General features: G+C 29.3%; 1 protein-coding gene across 1 annotated transcript; it reads left to right on the plus strand.

The window, feature by feature from the left end:
- Positions 1-281: 281 nt before the first annotated feature.
- On the plus strand, positions 282-25,589 carry LOC111301709 (uncharacterized). The gene is made up of 16 exons (XM_089744215.1): positions 282-1,228; positions 1,320-1,411; positions 2,658-2,806; positions 2,902-5,949; positions 7,285-7,518; positions 8,343-8,576; positions 9,912-10,421; positions 11,758-11,991; positions 12,457-12,966; positions 14,305-14,814; positions 16,148-16,381; positions 17,204-17,722; positions 19,717-19,915; positions 21,111-21,283; positions 23,943-24,707; positions 25,106-25,589. Exons 4-16 carry the CDS (start codon positions 2,929-2,931, stop codon positions 25,238-25,240), a joined length of 7,278 nt encoding a protein of 2,425 aa, XP_089600341.1. The 5' UTR covers positions 282-1,228; positions 1,320-1,411; positions 2,658-2,806; positions 2,902-2,928; the 3' UTR covers positions 25,241-25,589.
- Positions 25,590-27,712: the final 2,123 nt, after the last annotated feature.

The raw sequence follows: 27,712 nt of genomic DNA on the forward strand, positions 1-27,712 counted from the left end.
TATAATTTTGAATAAAGATCATTGAACATTACGATTATAAAAATAATTTTCAATTTTATTTATTAATATATTATTATTTTTTTCACTAATTATTTTTAATATGGTACAAATTAATAAATATTTGTGTTACTTCTCGGAAATTTCCCCAAATAAAAGGACTTATATTTGTGCGGTCTTCCATGACTTAGATAAGAAAGGAAGAATAAAACAAGAAGAGCCCGACAAGAAAAGAAGTGATGGCTAATGGCTTTTGTCGGTCACATGGCTTTCGTCGGACACTATGGAATTTAATAATGAAATAACTATATTAAAAGAAAAAGAAGACTTTGCATGAAAATAAGTTCCTTTTCTCTACATTTTACATACTAATCTCGAAACAAATCCTTTGCCCATAAAACCTTCAAAAAAAAAAAAAAAGCAAAAAGCCATTTCTGCTATCAGAAGTTGATTGTTCTGTTAATTTCTTTTGTTCGAATTTTCCGGGTAGATAAGTGAACGTTCTCGTTTCAATTCAGTGCCATCTTGATTTCTTTTTTCTTTTGGGGCAGAGTTTTAAGGTTGATTTCTACTCTGTTGGCTTTTCCCTCAACTCAAAAAGAGAAAAAAAAAAAAAAAGAAGAAAGAACTTAAGTCGAATTTTGTTTGATTCTACATTTCTTTCCTTGTAACTTCAAAAAAAAAAAAAAAAGGAGCTACTCTTCAATATTTTCTTCCTCTTTAGTTTCCACTTTGTTTGTCATTTTCATCTAAAAAATACAAAAAAAAAAAGAAGCAAAAGCCCATTTCTGCTATAAGAAGTTGATTGTTCTGTTAATTTCTTTTGTTCGAATTTTCCAGGTAGATTAGTGAACGTCCTCTTTTCAATTTCCAAGCTTTTTGATAATTTCAATGCCATCTTGATTTCTTTTTTCTTTTGGCCAAGAGTTTTAAGGTTGATTTCTACTCTGTTGGCTTTTCCTTCAACTCAAAAAAAGAAAAAAAAATAAAAAAAACTTAAGTTGAATTTTGTTTGATTCTACATTTCTTTCCTTGTAACTTAAAAAAAAAAAAAAAAGAGCTACTCTTCAATATTTTCTTTCTCTTTAGTTTCCACTTTGTTTGTCATTTTCATCTAAAAAATTAAAATAAAAAAGAAAGAGAAAAAAAATCCAATCTTCAAATTTATTTTCTTTGTTTTCAATGATTCATCATGAATAAATCCTGGCAGATTTAGAAGGCACCAAGTAAGGTAAATGCAACAATTTCTCCATTGCTTTCTCTTTATACAAATAAAGTGTGTTTCTTACATTTTTTTTTTATCTAATTTGCAATTTTGTCAGTGAAGTAGATCAGATCTGAAAAGGATTGGATTTATTTCTCAAGCAAATTTCCTCTTGAAAAGATTCGGATCTATTACTTCTATCTAGAAGTGGTAAGGTTGGAATATTCATTAACCTTTTTTTCTCAATATTAAAAAAACAACAAAAAAAGTTGGTTGCAGTGAAGTAGAAAGGCGGATAATTTTTTTTTTTTTTTGGGTTCTAGGGTCTTTTGATCTTGTGTTTTTGGAGCTTCTCTAGTTGTGATGGGAAGCCGGAGGACAGGAGGGAGGAAACGGTGCCATTGGTGGTGATAAGTGGGTAAGGGTGGCGTTTCTAGTTTTTATGGCCTTGGGTTTTGTTTTAAATTTAGAAGTTTCTATCAGTTTTTAGGAAGACTTGATATGATACGAGGAAAGGGAGGATCAAGGAGAAGACTTGGGTGAGTTTTGGTAAGGAAAACGGTGCCGACGAGCGGCGTACGATAGAAGCAGAGAATGGTCCTACATCGGAGTTTGATGGCGGCGCTATTAAATTAAGTAGGGTAGTCAGAGAAGTTAGAAAATGAAACAAATTGATTTTGTTTATAAGGACTTATTTTTTTTAAATAAGTTCACGTAGGCATAACCATGTGGTAATTGGGCATAGGCCGTGTGTGAATAACAGTCTACCTATAATAGTGATCCTATAATTTTTCTTTTTTACTTTAATGTTACAATTATCCAATCATAATAAAAAAAAATCAATCTAAATTTTTTTATTATAACCTTATAATTAATCAATTATCAAAAAAATTATATAAAGGTACATCATTTATAAGTGTGGATTTCACATTTTTTTTGTAAACCCTATAAAAATATTGAATTTTAATTGGTTAATTGTTTTACAATAATTGGAGGTGGTATGTTTCCAATAAAAAATTATGTAAGTAAGGTTCACCACTTATGTAAGTGTGTACTTCATATAAATTTTGATGTGCTTTATACAATTATATATTATAATTGGTTAATTGCCTACTATAATTATTGTTAGTGATATGATTGAAGATGATATATTCTTGTAGTATCTTCATCCAACATTTAACTCTAAATGGTATGATGATCAAAGAAACAAATTTTTATAATGTTGGTGACTAAATCATTACTTTTTACAGTTTGGTGTCCAAAATAAAAAAATCAACTAAAATTGTTTGACCAAACAAGTAATTAATCGTTTTTAGACTGTTGCTTAACTGTTACAGTATGATACGATTTTTTTGGTTTTCTATCCTATTAACACAAATTTTTTTATTTCATGTTTTCTGAGTAATGTTTCGTTATAAATTATCTAAAAATATTGTTTTTTATCACGTGTTTTCAGCTTGGTAGAGTGCTGAAGAAAGGCATTTGGTTCTCATACTTTGAATTGTCTTCACCTTGCCTCGTTACGTACTTAAAAAGTGTTACTCGGCAGAAAACTGAAGAAAAAGCAGTTGGTTGTCACACTTTGGACTATCTTCACCTTGCTTGGTATGTTTAGAGAGTTCACCTTCATTATTCTTTAATTTTCTTTTTAGTATCTTCACCATGATTTATCTCATAGCCAATATTTTTATGTTTGGCAGAAGTTTCTTCAATTTGAGCTGTCAAGAATGGCTTGTGGGTTTTGCGAGGATGCTCTCTCTAACTGCGTGGGAACACTGCTCGTGGATTGGGTGGCGAAGCCAGTAGGACGTCAATTTAATTACATTTGTTGTTTTCACAACAATGTTGAAATGCTTAAGGAAAGAAAAGACGAACTGATAGGTGCTCGAGCTCGGCTGCAACATAAGATTGAGGATGCTGCGAGGCAACTTCTAGCAATTGAAGATGATGCTGGAGGCTTGTTATCAAAGGCGGACAAAATCCTACCAAATTTGGAAACTTTGGAAAGTGAAATACAAAAAAATAAGAGATGTTTCAATTGGTGTCCTGATTGGATTTGGCGGTATCGCTTAAGCAAGAAAGCAATGAAGAACACTCTTGTTATTTGTAAGCTTCTTGTCAAATTTGATCAACTTGGAACAGTGGGCTACCATTCAACTAGTGCAATTCCGACCATAGAATTCCTCTCATCTAAGGATTTTACGGTTTTTAAATCTTCAAAAGAAGCTTTCGATCAGATCATTGAGGCCTTACAACATGACAAGGTCAGCATGATTGGATTGTGGGGGATGGCAGGGGTGGGCAAGACAACCCTAGTGCGTGAAGTTGGAATTCATGCCGAAAAATTTAAGCTGTTTGACAAAGTTGTGATTGCTACTGTGTCTCAAAAGCCAAACCCTGAAACAATTCAAGATGAAATTGCAAAATACTTGGATTTCCATATGAAGAATGAACGAGGAAGAAAATCAAGACAAGAATTCTGGTTGAAACTGCAGGAACTGCAGAAGGATAAAAGGATTCTAATAATCCTTGATGATGTTTGGGCAAAAATTGACTTGAAGGAGAAGATAGGAATTCCATTTGCCGAGGATCATAAAGGCTGCAAAATTCTTTTAACAACTCGCCGTCGACAAGTATGTGATGCTATGGAATGTCAAAGGACAATACCACTTGGTTGTTTAAAAGATAATGAAGCTCGGGCTTTATTTAACGCCAAAGCTGGTTTAAACGACTCTCCTGGTGCTGCTATTGAGGATGTGGCAACTAAAGTTATCAAAAAATGTAAAGGTCTGCCCATAGCTTTAGTTACACTGGCAAGTGCTCTGAAAGATAAAAATCGTCATGGCTGGGAAGCAGCATATCGGAGACTCGAAAACCGTAAATTGCTTGACATAGAAGACATTGATCAACAAAATGCTTACCTATGTTTTGAGGTAAGTTTTGATTATCTGAAGAATAAGGAGACCAAGATGTGTTTCTTGTTATGCTCTTTATTTCCTGAAGATTATGAGATTTATGTAGAGGAGCTGGTGAGATATGCATGGGGACTAGAGTTGTATAAAGGTATGGGCTCGATTGAAGCAGTGAGGAGCGAAGTGCTTGCTGCGATGGACATCCTCAGGAATTCTTGTTTGTTGTTAAATTGTGGAGAAAGGCATGTTAAAATGCATGACTTGGTCCGTGACTTTGCTTTGTGGATAGCATCAAACAGAACGGAGTTTTCTTTTATGATAAAATCAGATGTTGTTGAATTGTGGCCAAAGGATGAAAGTTTTGAGCCTTACAAAGCAGTCTCCTTCAAGACTAGTCGGATTGTTGAACTTCCTAAAGGACTGCTATGCCCAAATCTCAAAATTCTTGTACTTGGCGGAGATAAGAAGATGACAACTTCAAGTGAATTCTTTGAAGGAATGAAAGCATTGAAAGCTTGCACTCTGAATTCTAGATTGATATCTCCAGATGCATTTCAGTTTCAAACAAACCTGAGAACTCTTCATTTGGAACGTTGCAAACTCTTGGACATCTCAGTGCTTGGGAAGTTGAAGAAACTTGAAGTTCTTTCATTTAGTTGCTCTGATATCAAAGAATTGCCAGAAGAAATTGGTGATTTGGATAATCTTAAATTGTTGGATTTATCATATTGTGAAGAACTGCAGAGAATCCCTTCTCAGTTAATACGAAGATTGTCCAAATTAGAAGAACTATACTTGCATGGTTGTGAATTATTAAAATGGGCCACTGAGAGCACTGTTCGAGAAAAAAGATTTGCCAGTCTATCAGAGTTGAATTCCCTCTCAAACTTAATTGTATTATCTTTAGAGGTTTCTTCTGAAGATATTCCAAGAGACTTTGTGTTCTGTAAATTACAAAGGTTTTATGTATGCGTTGGCTTTGGCTTTTCTCGTTCTTATGGATTGAAGATGGACTCTGAGATCTGCCCATTCTCGAGATCTTTAAAGATTGAGGGCTTTGTAATAGAGGCATGCAAGCAGTTATTTGGGGATACAGAATCTCTTAATCTGAAAGATATGGTGGGTTACCCAAATCTTGTTCCAAGCTTGGAGTCGGGCCAAGTGGTATTCAGTAAGCTGACTTCTCTGGGTATTGAGAGTTGCGAGCATATGAAATGTCTCATTGATACTACAAAGCAGCAGGTGCTAGCCAATGCAATTCCAATTCTACAAAGTCTTGAATGGTTGGAAGTTAAATTTTGTTATGAGATGCAAGTGCTATTTCAGATTGCTGAATTGAGGAGCATACAAGAAGGACCCAGTCGTCATGTAAGCTTACAAAGTTTGAAGGTTGTAAGAATAGGCTACTGCAATAAATTGAGATATCTCTTCCCAACGTCTGTTGCTAAAAGTCTTGGGCAACTGGAAACGCTGAACATATCCTACTGCTTGGAATTGGAAGAAATAATTCCCAAAACGGAAGTGACAAACATCAATCTCCAAAGTCTAAGGGAAGTACATGTAAGTGGCTGCAGTAAGTTGACATCTCTTTCCTCATTGTCGCATGGTCAAAGTTTGGAGAATTTGACAACACTTACGATCTGGGATTGCTCTCGATTGGAATATACTTTTCCAATCTCAATGGCTGAAGGTCTTCCGCAGCTGAATAAGGTTGAATTGGGCAGACTGCCTGAATTAAAAGGAAGGGATGGAAATGACATTGTACTCACGCTGCCATCTTTACAAGAGTTGAAAATGAGAGAGTGTCCAGAAATTATCATTTCGGCTAAAATACAGGTAAGCCTATTTATTTGTATTTTTTTCTTTTACTCTTGCAACTGTGCTTGGTTGGATGGAGTGGAAAAGAGTGGAATAATAGAGAGTGGAAAGAAAAAAAAATCGATCAAAATTTAATCCTTTTAATTTGGGAGAAAAACATTTTTTTTTATACTTAATAAAACCTTGTTTTTAATAGTTTTTCTTCTGATCCTTTTTCTTTTTTCTTTTATCTTTGGTACCAAACAATAAACAAGAAAATTAATTTTTTTTTCTATCATTTCTTTTTGCTTTCCTCACCTTTTGCCTCCCTTTATTTTTCTTCCAACCAATTAAACATGGTGTTAATGTCGTCAGCAGAATTTAATTTTTTCTTCATAAATTGGAGCTCGAAAAGTTCAAGTCCAAGAGTTACAATTTTTAAAAGATAGACTTTGTATCATTTTGCATAAAATTAATGTAAACTTACTTCTTCACTACTTAAACAATGATTATTTAAAACTCAATTGTGAAATTTTACGATAGCTTTCTTTATTTTACTTTCATTTATAAATTATGTGCAATATTATTTTACTTTCATCTATGTTATTATAAAATTCAATTTTTTTCATCTACAACTTTTTAAAATGTTTTAAGTTCATCTATTATTCCAATCATTATTAAAAATTTAATAGAACACAACCTTTTAAAATATTTTAAATTCATCTATTATTCCAGTCATTGTTAAAAATTTAATGGATGTGCATATGACATGAATTTCAACTTAAAAAGTTTAAAAACTCTCACCTTTTTATCACGTGCAAGTTTACATAGTTATACACACATACGCACAAAAAATATTTTGAGATGATAAATTTAGTCAAAATTTAATGATTGATTGTTCAAATTGATGAATTTGAATTTAAAAACTCGTGAATAAAAATTTTGAGTTTTAATTAAAACCGTGAATGAAATGAAATATTTTACAAAAATCATAAATGCATGATGTAATTTACTCTAATTTTCATCGACATTTTCTTTGCTAGTTGTCTTTCTCTTTATATTTGAAGAAGGTATTGTCCATTCCAAATATGTTATTACTACTTGTTTTCAATTTTTAGGAGATTACTATAATTAGTTTCTTGAGTTGTCTAAATTGATTTCATTTAGTTATTTTAATGTTATAGGAGATTGAGTTTTTAGGAAATATCTAGCTAGGTGATTTCATTTTAAGTTCGATTAATTATTACATATAATGCTAAATGGTCATTTCTTCTCATAAAAAAGGCTTAAATAATTAATACTATGAACTAAAAAACCCTTAATATCACCATTTAGCATTATTGAATTTATGATGAGATGCAAGTGCTATTTCAGATTGCTGAATTGAGGAGCATACAACAAGGACCCAGTCATCATGTAAGCTTACAAAGTTTGAAGGTTGTAAGAATAGACAACTGCAATAAATTGAGATATCTCTTCCCAACATCTGTTGCTAAAAGTCTTGGGCAACTGGAAACGCTGAACATATCCTCATGCTTGGAATTGGAAGAAATAATTCCCAAAACGGAAGTGTCAAACATCAATCTCCAAAGTCTAAGGGAAGTACATGTAAGTGGCTGCAATAACTTGACATCTCTTTCCTCATTGTCGCATTGTCAATGTTTGGAGAAATTGACAACACTTTTAAATAGAGAGTGAAAAGAAAAAAAAATCGATCAAAATTTAATCCTTTTAAATTGGGAGAAAAACATTCTTTTATACTTAATAAAACCTTTTTTTAAATAATTTTTCTTCTAATCCTTTTTCTTTTTTCTTTTTTTGATTTATCTTTGGTACCAAACAATAAAAAAGAAAATTAATTTTCTTTTCTATCATTTAGTTTTGCTTTCCTCACCCTTTTTCCCTCCCTTTACTTTTCTTCCAACCAATTAAACCTAGTGTTAATGTTGTCGACAGAATTTTTTTTTCTTGATAAACTGGTGTTCGAAAAGTTCAAGTCTAAGAGCTACAATATTTAAAAGATAGACTTTGTATCACTTTGTGTAAAACTAACGTAAATCTACTTCTTCACTACTTAAACAATGATCATTTAAAGATCAGTTGTGGAATTTTAAGATAGTTTTTTTTATTTTACTTTCCTCTATAAGTTTTGTGCAATATTGTTTTACTTTCATCTGCGATATTATAAAACTCAATTTTTTTTTCATGTACGACTTTTTAAAATGTTTTAAGTTCATCTATTATTCCAATCATTGTTAAAAAATTAATTGATCTGCATATGACATGAATTTTAACTTAAAAAGTCAAAGAACACCATCTTACCACATGATAGTTCACATGGACATACATACACATGATTCGAAGATGATATAGTTTGTCAAATTTTAATCACTGTTTATGGAATTTATGATGAGATGCAAGTGCTATTTCAGATTGCTGAAGTGAGGAGCACACAAGAAGGAACCAGTCATCATGTAAGCTTACAAAGTTTGAAGGTTGTAAGAATAAACAACTGCAATAAATTGAGATATCTCTTCCCCACGTCTGATGCTCAAAGTCTTGGACAACTGGAAGAACTGCACATATCCTACTGCTTGGAATTGGAAGAAATAATTCCCAAAACGGAAGTGTCAAACATCAATCTCCCAAGTCCAAGGGAAGGTTTTGTAAGTGGCTGCAGTAACTTGACATCTCTTTCCTCATTGTCGCATGGTTAAAGTTTGGAGAAATTGACAACACTTTTAAATAGAGAGTGGAAAGAAAAAAAAAATCGATCAAAATTTAATCCTTTTAAATTGGGAGAAAAACATTCTTTTGTACTTAATAAAACCTTTTTTTAAATAATTTTTCTTCTAATCCTTTTTCTTTTTTTGATTTATCTTTGGTACCAAACAATAAAAAAGAAAATTAATTTTCTTTTCTATCATTTATTTTTGCTTTCCTCACCCTTTTTCCCTCCCTTTACTTTTCTTCCAACCAATTAAACATAGTGTTAATGTTGTCGACAGATTTGTTTTTCTTGATAAATTGGTGTTGGAAAAGTTAAGTCCAAGAGCTACAATAATTAAAAGATAGGTTTTGTGTTACTTTGGGTAAAACTTAATGTAAACCTACTTCTTCACAACTTAAACAGTGATAGTTTAAAGCTCAATTGTGGAATTTTAAGATAGCTTTCTTTATTTTACTATCATCTATAAGTTTTGCTTAATATTATTTTGCTTTCACCTACGCTATTATAAAACTCAATTTTTTTCGTATACAACTTTTTAAAATGTTTAAAGTTAATCTATTATTCCAATAATTGTTAAAAGTTTAATAGAACACAACCTTTTAAAATATTTTAAATTCATCTATTATTTTAATCTTTGTTAAAAATTTAATGGATGTGCATATGACATGAATTTCAATTTAAAAAGTTTAAAAACTCTCACCTTTTTATCACGTGCAAGTTTACATAGTTATACACACATACGCACAAAAAATACTTTGAGATGATAAATTTAGTCAAAATTTAATGATTGATTGTTCAAATTGATGAATTTGAATTTAAAAACTCGTGAATAAAAATTTTGAGTTTTAATTAAAACCGTGAATGAAATGAAATATTTTACAAAAATCATAAATGCGTGATGTAATTTACTCTAATTTTCATCGACATTTTCTTTGCTAGGTGTCTTTCTCTTTATATTTGAAGAATGTATTGTCCATTCCAAATATGTTATTACTACTTGGTTTCAATTTTTAGGAGATTACTATAATTAGTTTCTTGAGTTGTCTAAATTGATTTCATTTAGTTATTTTAATGTTATAGGAGATTGAGTTTTTAGGAAATATCTAGCTAGGTGATTTCATTTTAAGTTCAATTAATTATTACATACAATGCTAAATGGTCATTTCTTCTCATAAAAAAGCCTTAAATAATTAATACTATGAACTAAAAAGCCCTTAATATCACCATTTAGCATTATTGAATTTATGATGAGATGCAAGTGCTATTTCAGATTGCTGAATTGAGGAGCATACAAGAAGGACCCAGTCATCATGTAAGCTTACAAAGTTTGAAGGTTGTAGGAATAGACAACTGCAATAAATTGAGATATCTCTTCCCAACGTCTGTTGCTAAAAGTCTTGGGCAACTGGAAACGCTGAACATATCCTGCTGCTTGGAATTGGAAGAAATAATTCCCAAAACGGAAGTGACAAACATCAATCTCCAAAGTCTAAGGGAAGTACATGTAAGTGGCTGCAGTAAGTTGACATCTCTTTCCTCATTGTCGCATGGTCAAAGTTTGGAGAATTTGACAACACTTACGATTTGGGATTGCTCTCGATTGGAATATACTTTTCCAATCTCAATGGCTGAAGGTCTTCCGCAGCTGAATAAGGTTGAATTGGGCAGACTGCCTGAATTAAAAGGAAGGGATGGAAATGACATTGTACTAACGCTGCCATCTTTACAAGAGTTGAAAATGAGAGAGTGTCCAGAAATTATCATTTCGGCTAAAATACAGGTAAGCCTATTTATTTTTATTTTTTTCTTTTACTCTTGCAACTGTGCTTGGTTGGATGGAGTGGAAAAGAGTGGAATAATAGAGAGTGGAAAGAAAAAAAAATCGATCAAAATTTAATCCTTTTAATTTGGGAGAAAAACATTTTTTTTTATACTTAATAAAACCTTGTTTTTAATAGTTTTTCTTCTGATCCTTTTTCTTTTTTCTTTTATCTTTGGTACCAAACAATAAACAAGAAAATTAATTTTTGTTTCTATCCTTTCTTTTTGCTTTCCTCACCTTTTTCCCTCCCTTTATTTTTCTTCCAACCAATTAAACATGGTGTTAATGTCATCGGCAGAATTTATTTTTTTCTTCATAAATTGGTGTTCGAAAAGTTCAAGTCCAAGAGTTACAATATTTAAAAGATAGACTTTGTATCATTTTGCATAACATTAACGTAAACTTACTTCTTCACTACTTAAACAATGATTATTTAAAGCTCAATAGTGAAATTTTACGATAGCTTTCTTTATTTTACTTTCATTTATAAATTATGTGCAATATTATTTTACTTTCATCTACGTTATTATAAAATTCAATTTTTTTCATCTACAACTTTTTAAAATGTTTTAAGTTTATCTATTATTCCAATCATTATTAAAAATTTAATAGAACACAACCTTTTAAAATATTTTAAATTCATCTATTATTCCAATCATTGTTAAAAATTTAATGGATGTGCATATGACATGAATTTCAACTTAAAGAGTTTAAAAACTCTCACCTTTTTATCACGTGCAAGTTTACATAGTTATACACACATACGCAAAAAAAAAATTTTGAGATGATATATTTAGTCAAAATTTAATTATTGATTGTTCAAATTGTTGAATTTGAATTTAAAAACTCGTGAATAAAAATTTTGAGTTTTAATTAGAACCGTGAATGAAATGAAATATTTTACAAAAATCATAAATGCGTGATGTAATTTACTCTAATTTTCATCGACATTTTCTTTGTTAGGTGTCTTTCTCTTTATATTTGAAGAATGTATTGTCCATTCCAAATATGTTATTACTACTTGTTTTCAATTTTTAGGAGATTACTATAATTAGTTTCTTGAGTTGTCTAAATTGATTTCATTTAGTTATTTTAATGTTATAGGAGATTGAGTTTTTAGGAAATATCTAGCTAGGTGATTTCATTTTAAGTTCAATTAATTATTACATACAATGCTAAATGGTCATTTCTTCTCATAAAAAAGCCTTAAATAATTAATACTATGAACTAAAAAGCCCTTAATATCACTGTTTAGCATTATTGAATTTATGATGAGATGCAAGTGCTATTTCAGATTGCTGAATTGAGGAGCATACAAGAAGGACCCAGTCATCATGTAAGCTTACAAAGTTTGAAGGTTGTAAGAATAGACAACTGCAATAAATTGAGATATCTCTTCCCAACGTCTGTTGCTAAAAGTCTTGGGCAACTAGAAACGCTGAACATATCCGACTGCTTGGAATTGGAAGAAATAATTCCCAAAACGGAAGTGACAAACATCAATCTCCAAAGTCTAAGGGAAGTACATGTAAGTGGCTGCAGTAAGTTGACATCTCTTTCCTCATTGTCGCATGGTCAAAGTTTGGAGAATTTGACAACACTTACGATTTGGGATTGCTCGATGTAATTTACTCTAATTTTCATCGACATTTTCTTTGCTAGGTGTCTTTCTCTTTATATTTGAAGAATGTATTGTCCATTCCAAATATGTTATTACTACTTGTTTTCAATTTTTAGGAGATTACTATAATTAGTTTCTTGAGTTGTCTAAATTGATTTCATTTAGTTATTTTAATGTTATAGGAGATTGAGTTTTTAGGAAATATCTAGCTAGGTGATTTCATTTTAAGTTCAATTAATTATTACATACAATGCTAAATGGTCATTTCTTCTCATAAAAAAGCCTTAAATAATTAATACTATGAACTAAAAAGCCCTTAATATCACCATTTAGCATTATTGAATTTATGATGAGATGCAAGTGCTATTTCAGATTGCTGAATTGAGGAGCATACAAGAAGGACCCAGTCATCATGTAAGCTTACAAAGTTTGAAGGTTGTAACAATAGACAACTGCAATAAATTGAGATATCTCTTCCCAACGTCTGTTGCTAAAAGTCTTGGGCAACTGGAAACGCTGAACATATCCTCATGCTTGGAATTGGAAGAAATAATTCCCAAAACGGAAGTGACAAACATCAATCTCCAAAGTCTAAGGGAAGTACATGTAAGTGGCTGCAGTAAGTTGACATCTCTTTCCTCATTGTCGCATGGTCAAAGTTTGGAGAATTTGACAACACTTACGATTTGGGATTGCTCTCGATTGGAATATACTTTTCCAATCTCAATGGCTGAAGGTCTTCCGCAGCTGAATAAGGTTGAATTGGGCGGACTGCCTGAATTAAAAGGAAGGGATGGAAATGACATTGTACTCACGCTGCCATCTTTACAAGAGTTGGACATGAGAATATGTCCAGAAATTATCATTTCGGCTAAAATACAGGTAAGCCTATTTATTTGTATTTTTTTCTTTTACTTTGCAACTATGCTTGGTTGGACGGAGTGGAAAAGAGTGGAAGAATAGAGAGTGGAAAGAAAAAAAAATCGATCAAAATTTAATCCTTTTAAATTGGGAGAAAAACATTCTTTTATACTTAATAAAACCTTTTTTTAAATAATTTTTCTTCTAATCCTTTTTCTTTTTTCTTTTTTAGTTTATCTTTGGTACCAAACAATAAAAAAGAAAATTAATTTTCTTTTCTATCATTTATTTTTGCTTTCCTCACCCTTTTTCCCTCCCTTTACTTTTCTTCCAACCAATTAAACATAGTGTTAATGTTGTCGACAGATTTGTTTTTCTTGATAAATTGGTGTTGGAAAAGTTAAGTCCAAGAGCTACAATATTTAAAAGATAGGCTTTGTGTTACTTTGGGTAAAACTTAATGTAAACCTACTTCTTCACTACTTAAACAGTGATAGTTTAAAGCTCAATTGTGGAATTTTAAGATAGCTTTCTTTATTTTACTATCATCTATAAGTTTTGTGCAATATTATTTTGCTTTCACCTACGTTGTTATAAAACTTAATTTTTTTCGTATACAACTTTTTAAAATGTTTAAAGTTAATCTATTATTCCAATCATTGTTAAAAGTTTAATAGAACACAACCTTTTAAAATATTTTAAATTCATCTATTATTCCAATCATTGTTAAAAATTTAATGGATGTGCATATGACATGAATTTCAATTTAAAAAGTTTAAAAACTCTCACTTTTTTATCACGTGCAAGTTTACATAGTTATACACACATACGCACAAAAAATACTTTGAGATGATAAATTTAGTCAAAATTTAATGATTGATTGTTCAAATTGATGAATTTGAATTTAAAAACTCGTGAATAAAAATTTTGAGTTTTAATTAAAACCGTGAATGAAATGAAATATTTTACAAAAATCATAAATGCGTGATGTAATTTACTCTAATTTTCATCGACATTTTCTTTGCTAGGTGTCTTTCTCTTTATATTTGAAGAATGTATTGTCCATTCCAAATATGTTATTACTACTTGTTTTCAATTTTTAGGAGATTACTATAATTAGTTTCTTGAGTTGTCTAAATTGATTTCATTTAGTTATTTTAATGTTATAGGAGATTGAGTTTTTAGGAAATATCTAGCTAGGTGATTTCATTTTAAGTTCAATTAATTATTACATACAATGCTAAATGGTCATTTCTTCTCATAAAAAAGCCTTAAATAATTAATACTATGAACTAAAAAGCCCTTAATATCACCATTTAGCATTATTGAATTTATGATGAGATGCAAGTGCTATTTCAGATTGCTGAATTGAGGAGCATACAAGAAGGAACCAGTCATCATGTAAGCTTACAAAGTTTGAAGGTTGTAACAATAAACTACTGCAATAAATTGAGATATCTCTTCCCAACGTCTGTTGCTAAAAGTCTTGGGCAACTGGAAACGCTGAACATATCCTGCTGCTTGGAATTGGAAGAAATAATTCCCAAAACGGAAGTGACAAACATCAATCTCCAAAGTCTAAGGGAAGTATATGTAAGTGGCTGCAGTAAGTTGACATCTCTTTCCTCATTGTCGCATGGTCAAAGTTTGGAGAATTTGACAACACTTACGATTTGGGATTGCTCTCGATTGGAATATACTTTTCCAATCTCAATGGCTGAAGGTCTTCCACAGCTGAATAAGGTTTCATTGGTAGGTTTGCCTGAATTTAAAGGAAGGGATGGAAATGACATTGTGCTCACGCTGCCATCTTTACAAGAGTTGGAAATGAGAGAGTGTACACAATTTATCATTTCGGCTGAAATACAGGTAAGCCTATTTATTTTTATTTTTTTCTTTTACTCTTGCAACTGTGCTTGGTTGGATGGAGTGGAAAAGAGTGGAAGAATAGAGAGTGGAAAGAAAAAAAATCGATCAAAATTTAATCCTTTTAATTTGGGAGAAAAACATTTTTTTTTATACTTAATAAAACCTTGTTTTTAATAGTTTTTCTTCTGATCCTTTTTCTTTTTTCTTTTATCTTTGGTACCAAACAATAAACAAGAAAATTAATTTTTTTTTCTATCATTTCTTTTTGCTTTCCTCACCTTTTCCCTCCCTTTATTTTTCTTCCAACCAATTAAACATGGTGTTAATGTCGTCAGCAGAATTTAATTTTTTCTTCATAAATTGGTGTTCGAAAAGTTCAAGTCCAAGAGTTACAATTTTTAAAAGATAGACTTTGTATCATTTTGCATAAAATTAATGTAAACTTACTTCTTCACTACTTAAACAATGATTATTTAAAGCTCAATTGTGAAATTTTACGATAGCTTTCTTTATTTTACTTTCATTTATAAATTATGTGCAATATTATTTTACTTTCATCTATGTTATTATAAAATTCAATTTTTTTCATCTACAACTTTTTAAAATGTTTTAAGTTCATCTATTATTCCAATCATTATTAAAAATTTAATAGAACACAACCTTTTAAAATATTTTAAATTCATCTATTATTCCAGTCATTGTTAAAAATTTAATGGATGTGCATATGACATGAATTTCAACTTAAAAGTTTAAAAACTCTCACCTTTTTATCACGTGCAAGTTTACATAGTTATACACACATATGCACAAAAAATATTTTGAGATGATAAATTTAGTCAAAATTTAATGATTTATTGTTCAAATTGATGAATTTGAATTTAAAAACTCGTGAATAAAAATTTTGAGTTTTAATTAAAACCGTGAATGAAATGAAATATTTTACAAAAATCATAAATGCGTGATGTAATTTACTCTAATTTTCATCGACATTTTCTTTGTTAGGTGTCTTTCTCTTTATATTTGAAGAATGTATTGTCCATTCCAAATATGTTATTACTACTTGTTTTCAATTTTTAGGAGATTACTATAATTAGTTTCTTGAGTTGTCTAAATTGATTTCATTTAGTTATTTTAATGTTATAGGAGATTGAGTTTTTAGGAAATATCTAGCTAGGTGATTTCATTTTAAGTTCAATTAATTATTACATACAATGCTAAATGGTCATTTCTTCTCATAAAAAAGCCTTAAATAATTAATACTATGAACTAAAAAGCCCTTAATATCACCATTTAGCATTATTGAATTTATGATGAGATGCAAGTGCTATTTCAGATTGCTGAATTGAGGAGCATACAAGAAGGACCCAGTCATCATGTAAGCTTACAAAGTTTGAAGGTTGTAACAATAGACAACTGCAATAAATTGAGATATCTCTTCCCAACGTCTGTTGCTAAAAGTCTTGGGCAACTGGAAACGCTGAACATATCCTCATGCTTGGAATTGGAAGAAATAATTCCCAAAACGGAAGTGACAAACATCAATCTCCAAAGTCTAAGGGAAGTACATGTAAGTGGCTGCAGTAAGTTGACATCTCTTTCCTCATTGTCGCATGGTCAAAGTTTGGAGAATTTGACAACACTTTTAAATAGAGAGTGGAAAGAAAAAAAAATCGATCAAAACTTAATCCTTTTAAATTGGGAGAAAAACATTCTTTTATACTTAATAAAACCTTTTTTTAAATAATTTTTCTTCTAATCCTTTTTCTTTTTTCTTTTTTTGTTTTATCTTTGGTACCAAACAATAAAAAAGAAAATTAATTTTCTTTTCTATGATTTATTTTTTCTTTCCTCACCCTTTTTCCCTCTCTTTATTTTTCTTCCAACCATTAAACATAGTGTTAATGTTGTCGACAGAACTTTTTTTTCTTGATAAATTGGTGTTCGAAAAGTTCAAGTCTAAGAGCTACAATATTTAAAATATAGACTTTGTATAACTTTGTGTAAAACTAACGTAAATCTACTTCTTCACTACTTAAACAATGATCATTTAAAGGTCAGTTATGAAATTTTAAGATAGCTTTTTTTATTTTACTTTCCTCTATAAGTTTTGTGCAATATTGTTTTACTTTCATCTGCGATATTATAAAACTCAATTTTTTTTCGTGTATGACTTTTTAAAATGTTTTAAGTTCATCTATTATTCCAATCATTGTTAAAAATTTAATGGATGTGCATATGACATGAATTTTAACTTAAAAAGTCTAAGAACACCATCTCACCACATGATAGTTCACATGGACATACATACACATGATTCAGAGATGATATAGTTTGTCAAATTTTAATCACTGTTTATGGAATTTATGATGAGATGCAAGTGCTATTTCAGATTGCTGAAGTGATGAGCATACAAGAAGGAACCAGTCATCATGTAAGCTTACAAAGTTTGAAGGTTGTAAGAATAGACAAATGCAATAAATTGAGATATCTCTTCCCAACGTCTGTTGCTAAAAGTCTTGGACAACTGGAAAAACTGAAACTATCTTCATGCTTGGAATTGGAAGAAATAATTCCCAAAACGAAAGTGTCAAACATCAATCTCCAAAGTATAAGGAAAGTACATGTAAGTGGCTGCAATAACTTGACATCTCTTTCCTCATTGTCGCATGGTCAAAGTTTAGAGAAATTGACAACACTTACGATTCGGGATTGCGCTCGATTGGAATATACTTTTCCAATCTCAATGGCTGAAGGTCTTCCACAGCTGCGTATGGTTAGATTGCATTGTTTGCCTGAATTAAAAGGACGGGATGGGAATGACATTGTACTCACGCTGCCATCTTTACAAGAGTTGTATGTGGATGATTGTCCACAATCGACTCCTTTTATCTTTTCGGCTAAAATACAGGTAATCCTATTTATTTGTGGTTTTACACTTTCAACTATACTTTGTAGGAGGAATATAAAGAATGGAAGAATAGATAAGAGAGCTGAAAGAAAAAAAATGGGAACTTAATCCATTTAAATTGGGAGAGAAAATTATTTTTTCTTAAATAAAATCTTTTTTATAATTTTTTATCTTTGGAAACAAACACTTAGAAAGTAAAATAATTTGACTACATAGTGTTAATGTCGTTGACTAAATTTATTTTCCTGATAAGTTGGTGACTAAAAAGTTTTCAAGTGCTACAATATTTAAAAGATAGACTTTGTATTACTTTGGGTAAAATTAATGTGAATCTACTTCTCTCTACTTAAGTAGTGATAATTAAAATCTCAATTGTGGACTTTTAAGATAGCTGTCGCTATTAAAATGCATCAGGCATCGATAAGCTTTGTGCAATATTATGTTACTTTCATCCACAATCTTATGAAACTCAATTTTTCCATTTACACCTTTTAAAATATTTTAAATTCATCTATTACAACAATCATTATTAAAGAATTAACAGAACAAATCTTTTTTAATGTCACATGGATGTGCATATAACAAGAATTTCAACTTAAAAAGTTAAAAAAACTCTCACCTTTTCATCACATGCATGTTTACATGGTTATACACATACACACAATATTTTGAGATGACAAATTTAGTCAAATTTAAATGATTAATTGTTGAAATTGATGAATTTGAAATATTTTAAAAAACTTGTGAATGAAAATTTTGAATTTTAATTAAAACCATGAATGAAAATGAAATATTGTACAAAAGTCATAGATGTATGGTGTAATTTACTTTAATTTTCATCGACATTTTCTTTGCTAGTTGTCTTTTTCTTTATATTTTAAGTAGGAATTGTCCGTTCTAAATATGCTATTACTTTTTGTTTTCAATTTTTAGGAATTTACTATAATTAGTTTCTTGAGTTATCTATCTATCTCATTTAGTTATTTTAATGTTTTAGGAGATTGAGTTTATAGGAAATATGTAGCTAGGAGATTTCATTTTAAGTTAAATTAATTATTGCATAAAATGCTAAATAGTCATTTCTTCTAAAAAAAAGCCTTAAATAATTAATATCACAAATTGGTTATTTCTTCTCATAAAAACATAATGTTCGTACTATTTGGCATTATTTATCTACTTTTTTAATATAAAATTAGTTTTTATTTTTGCAAGTATATAATTTTTTATGAAAATATTAATAAAAAAATTATAATTATATTTAATTGTTTCACTTAAAAAGTAAATAAATTATATATAAGATAAATTTAACCTAAAATTAAATTAATTTCATAAATAATAAGATTTAAATTTAAAACATCAAATTTCTGAAAAAACTTTTTACCACTAAATCAATCTTTTATTATTTAAATCAATAAAAAATAATTTAATAAATAATTATTAAATTGCATTTGTACTAATGAAATGCATTGAAAAAATGTTTTGAGATGATAAATTTAGTCAAAATTTAATGATTGATTGTTCAAATTGATGAATTTGAATTTAAAAATTCGTGAGTAAAAATTTTGAGTTTTAATTAAAACCGTGAATAAAATGAATATTTTACAAAAATCATAAATGCGTGATGTAATTTACTCTTAACTTTTATCGACATTTTCTTTGCTAGGTGTCTTTCTCTTTATATTTGAAGAATGTATTGTCCATTCCAAATATGTTATTATTACTTGTTTTCAATTTTTAGGAGATTACTATAATTAGTTTCTTGAGTTGTCTAAATTGATTTCATTTAGTTATTTTAATGTTATAGGAGATTGAGTTTTTAGGAAATATCTAGCTAGGTGATTTCATTTTAAGTTCAATTAATTATTACATACAATGCTAAATGGTCATTTCTTCTCATAAAAAAGCCTTAAATAATTAATACTATGAACTAAAAAACCCTTAATATCACCATTTAGCATTATTGAATTTATGATGAGATGCAAGTGCTATTTCAGATTGCTGAATTGAGGAGCATACAAGAAGGACCCAGTCATCATGTAAGCTTACAAAGTTTGAAGGTTGTAAGAATAGACAACTGCAATAAATTGAGATATCTCTTCCCCGCGTCTGTTGCTCAAAGTCTTGGACAACTGGAAGAACTGCACATATCCGACTGCTTGGAATTGGAAGAAATAATTCCCAAAACGGAAGTGACAAACATCAATCTCCAAAGTCTAAGGGAAGTATATGTAAGTGGCTGCAGTAAGTTGACATCTCTTTCCTCATTGTCGCATGGTCAAAGTTTGGAGAAATTGACAACACTTTTAAATAGAGAGTGGAAAGAAAAAAAAATGGATCAAAATTTAATCCTTTTAAATTGGGAGAAAAACATTCTTTTATACTTAATAAAACCTTTTTTTAAATAATTTTTCTTCTAATCCTTTTTTTTTTTTGTTTATCTTTGGTACCAAACAATAAAAAAGAAAATTGATTTTCTTTTCTATCATTTATTTTTGCTTTCCTCACCCTTTTTCCCTCTCTTTATTTTTCTTCCAACGATTAAACATAGTGTTAATATTGTCGACAGAATTTTTTTTTCTTGATAAACTAGTGTTCGAAAAGTTCAAGTCTAAGAGCTACAATATTTAAAAGATAAGGCTTTGTATCACTTTGTGTAAAACTAACGTAAATCTACTTCTTCACTACTTAAACAATGATCATTTAAAGATCAGTTGTGGAATTTTAAGATTGCTTTTTTTATTTTACTTTCCTCTGTAAGTTTTGTGCAATATTGTTTTACTTTCATCTGCAATATTATAAAATTCAAATTTTTTTCGTGTACGACTTTTTAAAATGTTTTAAGTTCATCTATTATTCCAATTATTGTTAAAAATTTAATGGATGTGCATATGACATGAATTTTAACTTAAAAAGTCAAAGAACACCATCTTACCACATGATAGTTCACATGGACATACATACACATGATTCGGAGATGATATAGTTTGTCAAATTTTAATCACTGTTTATGGAATTTATGATGAGATGCAAGTGCTATTTCAGATTGCTGAATTGAGGAGCATACAACAAGGACCCAGTCGTCATGTAAGCTTACAAAGTTTGAAGGTTGTAAAAATATACAACTGCAACAAATTGAGACATCTCTTCCCAACGTATGTTGCTCAAAGTCTTGGACAACTGGAAGAACTGCACATATCCTCATGCTTGGAATTGGAAGAAATAATTCCCAAAACGGAAGTGTCAAACATCAATCTCCAAAGTCTAAGGGAAGTATATGTAAGTGGCTGCAATAACTTGACATCTCTTTCCTCATTGTCGCATGGTCAAATTTTGGAGAAATTGTCAACACTTCGGATTTGGGATTGCTCTCGATTGGAATATACTTTTCCAATCTCAATGGCTGAAGGTCTTCCGCAGTTGAATGATGTTAGATTGGAAAGATTGCCTGAATTAAAAGGAAGGGTTGGGAATGACATTGTACTCACGCTGCCATCTTTACAAGGGTTGCTTGTGGAAGATTGTCCACAATTGACTCCTTTTATCATTTCGGCTAAAATACAGGTAAGCCTATTTATTTGTGTTTACTCTTTCAACTATACTTTACAGGAGGAATATAAAGAATGGAAGAATAGATAAGAGAGCGAAAAGAAAAAAAAAATGGAAACTTAATTCATTTAAATTGGAAGAGAGAATTCTTTTTTTCTTAAATAAAACCTTTTTTCTAATTTTTTATCTTTGGAAACAAACACTTAGAAAGTAAAATAATTTGACTACATAGTGTTAATGTCGTTGACTAAATTTATTTTCCTGATAAGTTGGTGACTAAAAAGTTTTCAAGTGCTACAATATTTAAAAGATAGACTTTGTATTACTTTGGGTAAAATTAATGTGAATTTACTTCTCCCTACCTAAGAAGTGATAATTAAAATCCCAATTGTGGACTTTTAAGATAGCTGTCACTATTAAAATGCATCAAGTATCGATAAGCTTTGTGCAATATTATTTTACTTTCATCCACAATCTTATGAAACTCAATTTTTTCATTTACACCTTTTAAAATATTTTAAATTCATCTATTACAACAATCATTATTAAAGAATTAACAAAACAAATCTTTTTTAATGTCACATGGATGTGCATATAACAAGAATTTCAACTTAAAAAGTTAAAAAAACTCTCACCTTTTCATCACATGCATGTTTACATGGTTATACACATACACAATATTTTGAGATGACAAATTTAGTCAAATTTTAATGATTAATTGTTGAAATTGATGAATTTGAAATATTTTAAAAAACTTGTGAATGAAAATTTTGAATTTTAATTAAAACCATGAATGAAAATGAACTATTGTACAAAAGTCATAGATGTGTGGTGTAATTTACTTTAATTTTCATCGACATTTTCTTTGCTAGTTGTCTTTTTCTTTATATTTGAAGTAGGAATTGTCCATTCTAAATATGCTATTACTTTTTGTTTTCAATTTTTAGGAATTTACTATAATTAGTTTATTGAGTTGTTTATATCTATCTCATTTAGTTATTTTAATGTTTTAGGAGATTGAGTTTATAGGAAATATGTAGCTAGGAGATTTCATTTTAAGTTAAATTAATTATTGCATAAAATGCTAAATAGTCATTTCTTCTCGTAAAAAAAGCTTTAAATAATTAATATCACAAATTGGTTATTTCTTCTCATAAAAACATAATGTTCGTACTATTTAGCATTATTTATCTACTTTTTTTAATATAAAATTAGTTTTGATTTTTGCAAGTATATAATTTTTTATGAAAATATTAATAAAAAAAATTATAATTATATTTAAATGTTTCACTTAAAAAGTAAATAAATTATATATAAGATAAATTTAACATAAAATTAAATTAATTTCATAAATAACAAGATTTAAATTTAAAACATCAAATTTCTGAAAAAAAATTTTACCACTAAATCAATCTTTTATTATTTAAATCAATAAAAAATAATTTAATAAATAATTATTAAATTGCATTTGTACTAATGAAAATGCATTGAAAAAATGCATTTCATATCTTAATGATGATTTTCTGTCTGATTAACCCACTTATCTTAATGCATTATTTTTCAAGTCACTCAAATGAAATATCCAAAAATATCTGCGAGATTTTCTAAGTATTCCTTATTGGGTTCCGGTTTTCTAAGAATTCCCTATTGCTGGCATAACAGGGGCTACAGAACAATATTACTCTGGTTTTCTAAGGATTCCCTATCCCTGACATGCATATCAGGGAGTCTAGAAATAATAGCATGGTAGCACAGAAATTTGTTATTTCTTCCCATAAAAACATAAATAATTAATACCATGAACTAAAAAACCCTTAATATCACCATTTAGCACTATTGAGAGTAGTGTGAGCTTTATTTGGTCAAAATAGAAAAACCAAGCTGAACTAGGTGATTTGGCTCAGTTTAGTTTAACGCCAAAAACTTTTCAAATCAAACTGAATTAATAATTTAGTTTTGAGTTAAAAATTAAACCAAATAAAAAATTAATTAAAAGTAATATTATTTTTGTAAATATTTTAACGCATATAAGAAAATATATTTCTTTAATCATAATTCTTAGAACAAACTTTATTTTTTAGATATATTGAAAAGCCATATGTAGTATGTACTAGTACTTTGTGTTTTTAAACGTTTCATATGGATTCATTTTTATTCATGATATAGAACTAATCTTTTCAAAACTGTTGTTTTATATTTTAATTAAATTATTTGTCTTTGACTTAAATTAATGAATTGAGAGTATTTCATTTATAATTATCTTTGTTACTATATTATAGTTAACCAATCACAATTAAGAATTATGTAGCCACCATTTAAAATGTGGCTTCTAAACAATTTTTTGATGGGCCCTGGACAATACTAAATTATGAGTAGTTAATTGTACTATAATAATTATAAGAGATATGGTCCTAAATTAAGGATTTTTCTAAATTTTAATTTATTAGAATAAAAAATCTAAAAAATTTAAATTTTAAACTTAATTCACATTAGATTTACTTATATTGATCGTTTCACTTAATCATGATTTAAATAGACCTTTAAAGCTATAAATTTAATTTAATGATAAGATTGTTAAAATCAAAATTTTATATAAAATTTAAAAATAAAGAATAAATAAGTTTTTAGTTATTTTTTACATTTATGAATTAATAGTTAAATGATATGATTACAGGTGTTAAATTTTAAAGAAATGAGAGAAAGGAAGCAATCGTGCAATATGATAGTTCCTGAATTGGGACAAAAATTACCAAACATGGAATATTTAACCATCATTAATTTTGAAGAGTTATTTGATGGTGGATATAATCTTTCAAGTTTGAGGAAACTTGAATTGGATAGTCTACCTGAATTGCGGGTGGCATGGAAAGATCACATCGAAGTTGTCAACTTTCAAAACCTCACTCAATTAAATGTCTATAGATGCGGAAGGTTAAGATCTATCTTATCACTTACCATTGCTCGGAATTTGCCACAATTGAGCTCTTTATGGATAGATGAGTGTGAGGAATTGGAGCAAATTATTGTAAAGGATGGTCAAACTTCATCACAAGGTCATCATCTCCAACCTATACGCTTCCCCAATCTGACTCAAATACACATTTATTCATGTGAAAACTTGAAATGTCTCTTTCCGGTGAGTGTTGCTGATGGCCTTCCAAAACTACAAATTCTACGCTTTGTGAACGTCTCCAAATTAGAACAAGTATTTGAACAATCAGGAGATGAGGCAAATGGTAGCGAGGAAAAAGAAAAAGTGATACAGCTACCTCAATTGGGCACCTTAGATCTTTCAGAACTACCAAACCTTGTGAGGTTCGGCCCTGTGGGTTATCATTTCGTATTCCCATCTTTGTATGATTTAACTGTAAGAGGTTGTCCCAATATATCCACAAGCTTTAGTGTTGATTCAGAGCAATCTGGGCATGCCAAAACAGAGGTACGCTACGCTCCCTAACTCTCAATATAAAAGTATCAAAAGCTGCCCTGCCTTTTGTATAGCTGGACTTGGATAAACTTATGAACAGAGAGGTTCATCTGTTTTACATTTTTCATGCTTTCATTTCCTCTTTCAGCTTTACTGATTATGCAATATTAATCTCGTCTGTTCAAGGGAACTTGTTATGGATTTCAATTGAAATATGTCATCCATGTGTTTGTTTTAATTCCTAATGAAATTGAAAACGTAATTGGCTGGCAATATTAATTCCCAATTCTATTGGGTGGCAATCTTTCTTGTTGGGTTCATTCAATGGTCCTTGTTGCGTTATTATTTCAATTTACTGAATTATACATGCTTCTTGTTCTTCACATGCCATGCTTTAATTTGCTATGCAGGCAATCCAATCAATTGATGAAAATATAGTGGAAGAGTCTACTACTGCTCAACAAAAAACATGGGCAATTGGTAGTGATATATGGTGGCGTAGACAATTGAGTTCAAAACACACTTTTTTCAGAGAAGGGAGATGAAGAAATGAATGTGAGTTTCAGAAGATGCCAGTGAATGAAGCAGTTCCTAATTTGCTGCAGCATTTCACAAACCTTTGTCCCAACTTCATAGACTTGCAGCCAAATATTGCAATCATATTAGAATGCAAATTTCTATGAGGTACATAAGACTGCATTCCTGTTTATTTATGTCTTTGTTTATCAGCTAAAAGTTTATGGTTTGTTGTCCTTTCTACTAGCAGACTTAAAAACAAGGATCTTTTAAAACAGCAATGCGCACATTTTAATTATCTTTGTGTTTCTGTAAGGAAGTCACGTGAAAATTCGTCAATTCTGAATTTCAGTTGAATAGCATTTCTTCCTCCCTCTAGACATTAGACAAATCACATATTATTTTGTGGCATAAGAATTGCTATAAGAATTCCTTGCATCATAATTTCATACAATTGGATTGTTTTTTTTTTTTTTTTCAAAACAGCTAGTCAAAAGTAAGTTTCCCTAGTTGATGTTCTAGAGGTTTCTTTACTTAAAGAAGGGATCTTATTGAGTTAAATACTTACTAGAATACAAATAAATAAAAACAACAAAGTTGATGGAAAATGTTGGACTGAAATGGTATGTGTATATGTGCTCAACTTAGCAGTTTAAGTCATTTCTTGCAAATGGAGAATTAATCTTGATATTAGAAGTCAAATTTAGGATCCCATATAAATATTTTACTTTTTTGGGTGTAATTTTATCACTTTCTTATATTTTTATGTAATTTTAATCGTTTATGGATTGAAATAGGATATTTCATTCAAAATTTATTTTTTTGTTATATGTTGTTGACATGGAAAATATTTTTATTTTTATTTTTAAAAAATTCCACACGATAATATAAATCTAGAAAAAATAAATAGGACAATTTGATTTTCAGTAAAAAAATTTGAGTTTATAAAAATTTTAAATTTTTTAAAAAAAATGAAAGTATATGTTTTGAAATTTTATTTTTATTTTAAAAGAGAACAAAACTTGAAATTTTTATATGAGTTTTTTTTTCTTGATCATTAGCCAGAGCTATACTCTCATGTTGCCTTCTTCTGCTTAATTATATTGAAGATAACTTTTAGTATTATATGTTTAATGGTGCTATTGAAATCATAATTTGCTCTCTTTTAATTTGTTTGAGGAACTGGGAGGAATGCAAGCAATAATTTATGGAAAAAGAGAAAATTAATTAGATCAAAGATCAATGATAATCCTTGTTAATTATATAGCTTGTTTAAATTAAACCAAAAAAAAAAGAAAAGAATGCTACCTCTAAAAATGCTACGAGAAACTGTTTAATTAACAAATAATATCTCTCCTTTTTTATAAAAAAAAAAAGAGATAAATTGAAAATAGTAGGTTTGATGTTGACATTTAAGAAAAACTAAGGCACTCTGGACTTCCTGTCACTTTTCATGTACATTTACTCTCCAAACAAAATTTAACAAGGTGTTTGAGACAATTAATGAGAATTGTGACAGTTTGATTTTGATACTCCACTTATTTGTTAAGTAAAGTTAATCATTTGAATGATTATCAAGTTAGTATATAATTCAAAATGCATAAACCGATCCAAAATTTTTTTATTTCAGAAGAATTTTAACTTGTTTTTTTAATATATTATTAAAGATGTAAATAAATTGAACAAATTTTGTTAATTTGTTATTTGTCTATTTAACATTACTAAAAAAATGAAATATTATTGATAGAAATTTCTATCATGATATTTCGTTTTTCGTCTATAATAATATTATAGATAGATTTACCGATAAAAATTTCATTCATCAATAGAAACAAAGTCGATAATATGATTTCATCAATAATTTAAAGACTGAAAATTTTTTAGATTAAATTTTAAGTTGATATATTATTTTAATAATTTTTTTTGATTTTGCAAAAAATCACTTCATCGTTAAAATTCCATCGAAAATATTTTTTTTTAATCATATATAACTCTATTTTGTTTATAAATAGAAATAAATGAATAAACAAAACAATCCTTTTAATTTATAAAAGAAAGAGCACAATAATATTTTACAATCTGAAGTACCATTTTCTTGCGGTCAACCAGAACCAACACTCACCGGTTCAAGTTCTTGCAGACTAAAGCAAATATATCAACGACTGACTAAAATAAGTGTAGAACAAGATTGATTAAAAGGACTTGTTGGAGTTGAAACAATTGTTGGAGTGGCACCATATTCAATCAAGGACTACCTTCTAAATGTTGGTCAACCATCATATTCAATCATTAACTTCCTTATCAGAAAACAAAACAATTAACTTTTTTTAGCTGCATCATCAAGAGAACATACAAACTCTAAATCAAGCTAATAAAAAATTTATCACACAAAATTCCAACCAAAGCACTTGAACTTGACATTGGCCGTTGGCCACACCTCCTAAACTTGTCTGTACATAGTATTTGCTTCCTTATCCTTGGGCTCAATCACCAGAGCAATC

Source organism: Durio zibethinus, chromosome 15 (genome assembly GCF_047325235.1).
Source record: "Durio zibethinus cultivar Kanyao isolate XHJ-2024 chromosome 15, ASM4732523v1, whole genome shotgun sequence".
NCBI lineage: Eukaryota > Viridiplantae > Streptophyta > Magnoliopsida > Malvales > Malvaceae > Durio > Durio zibethinus.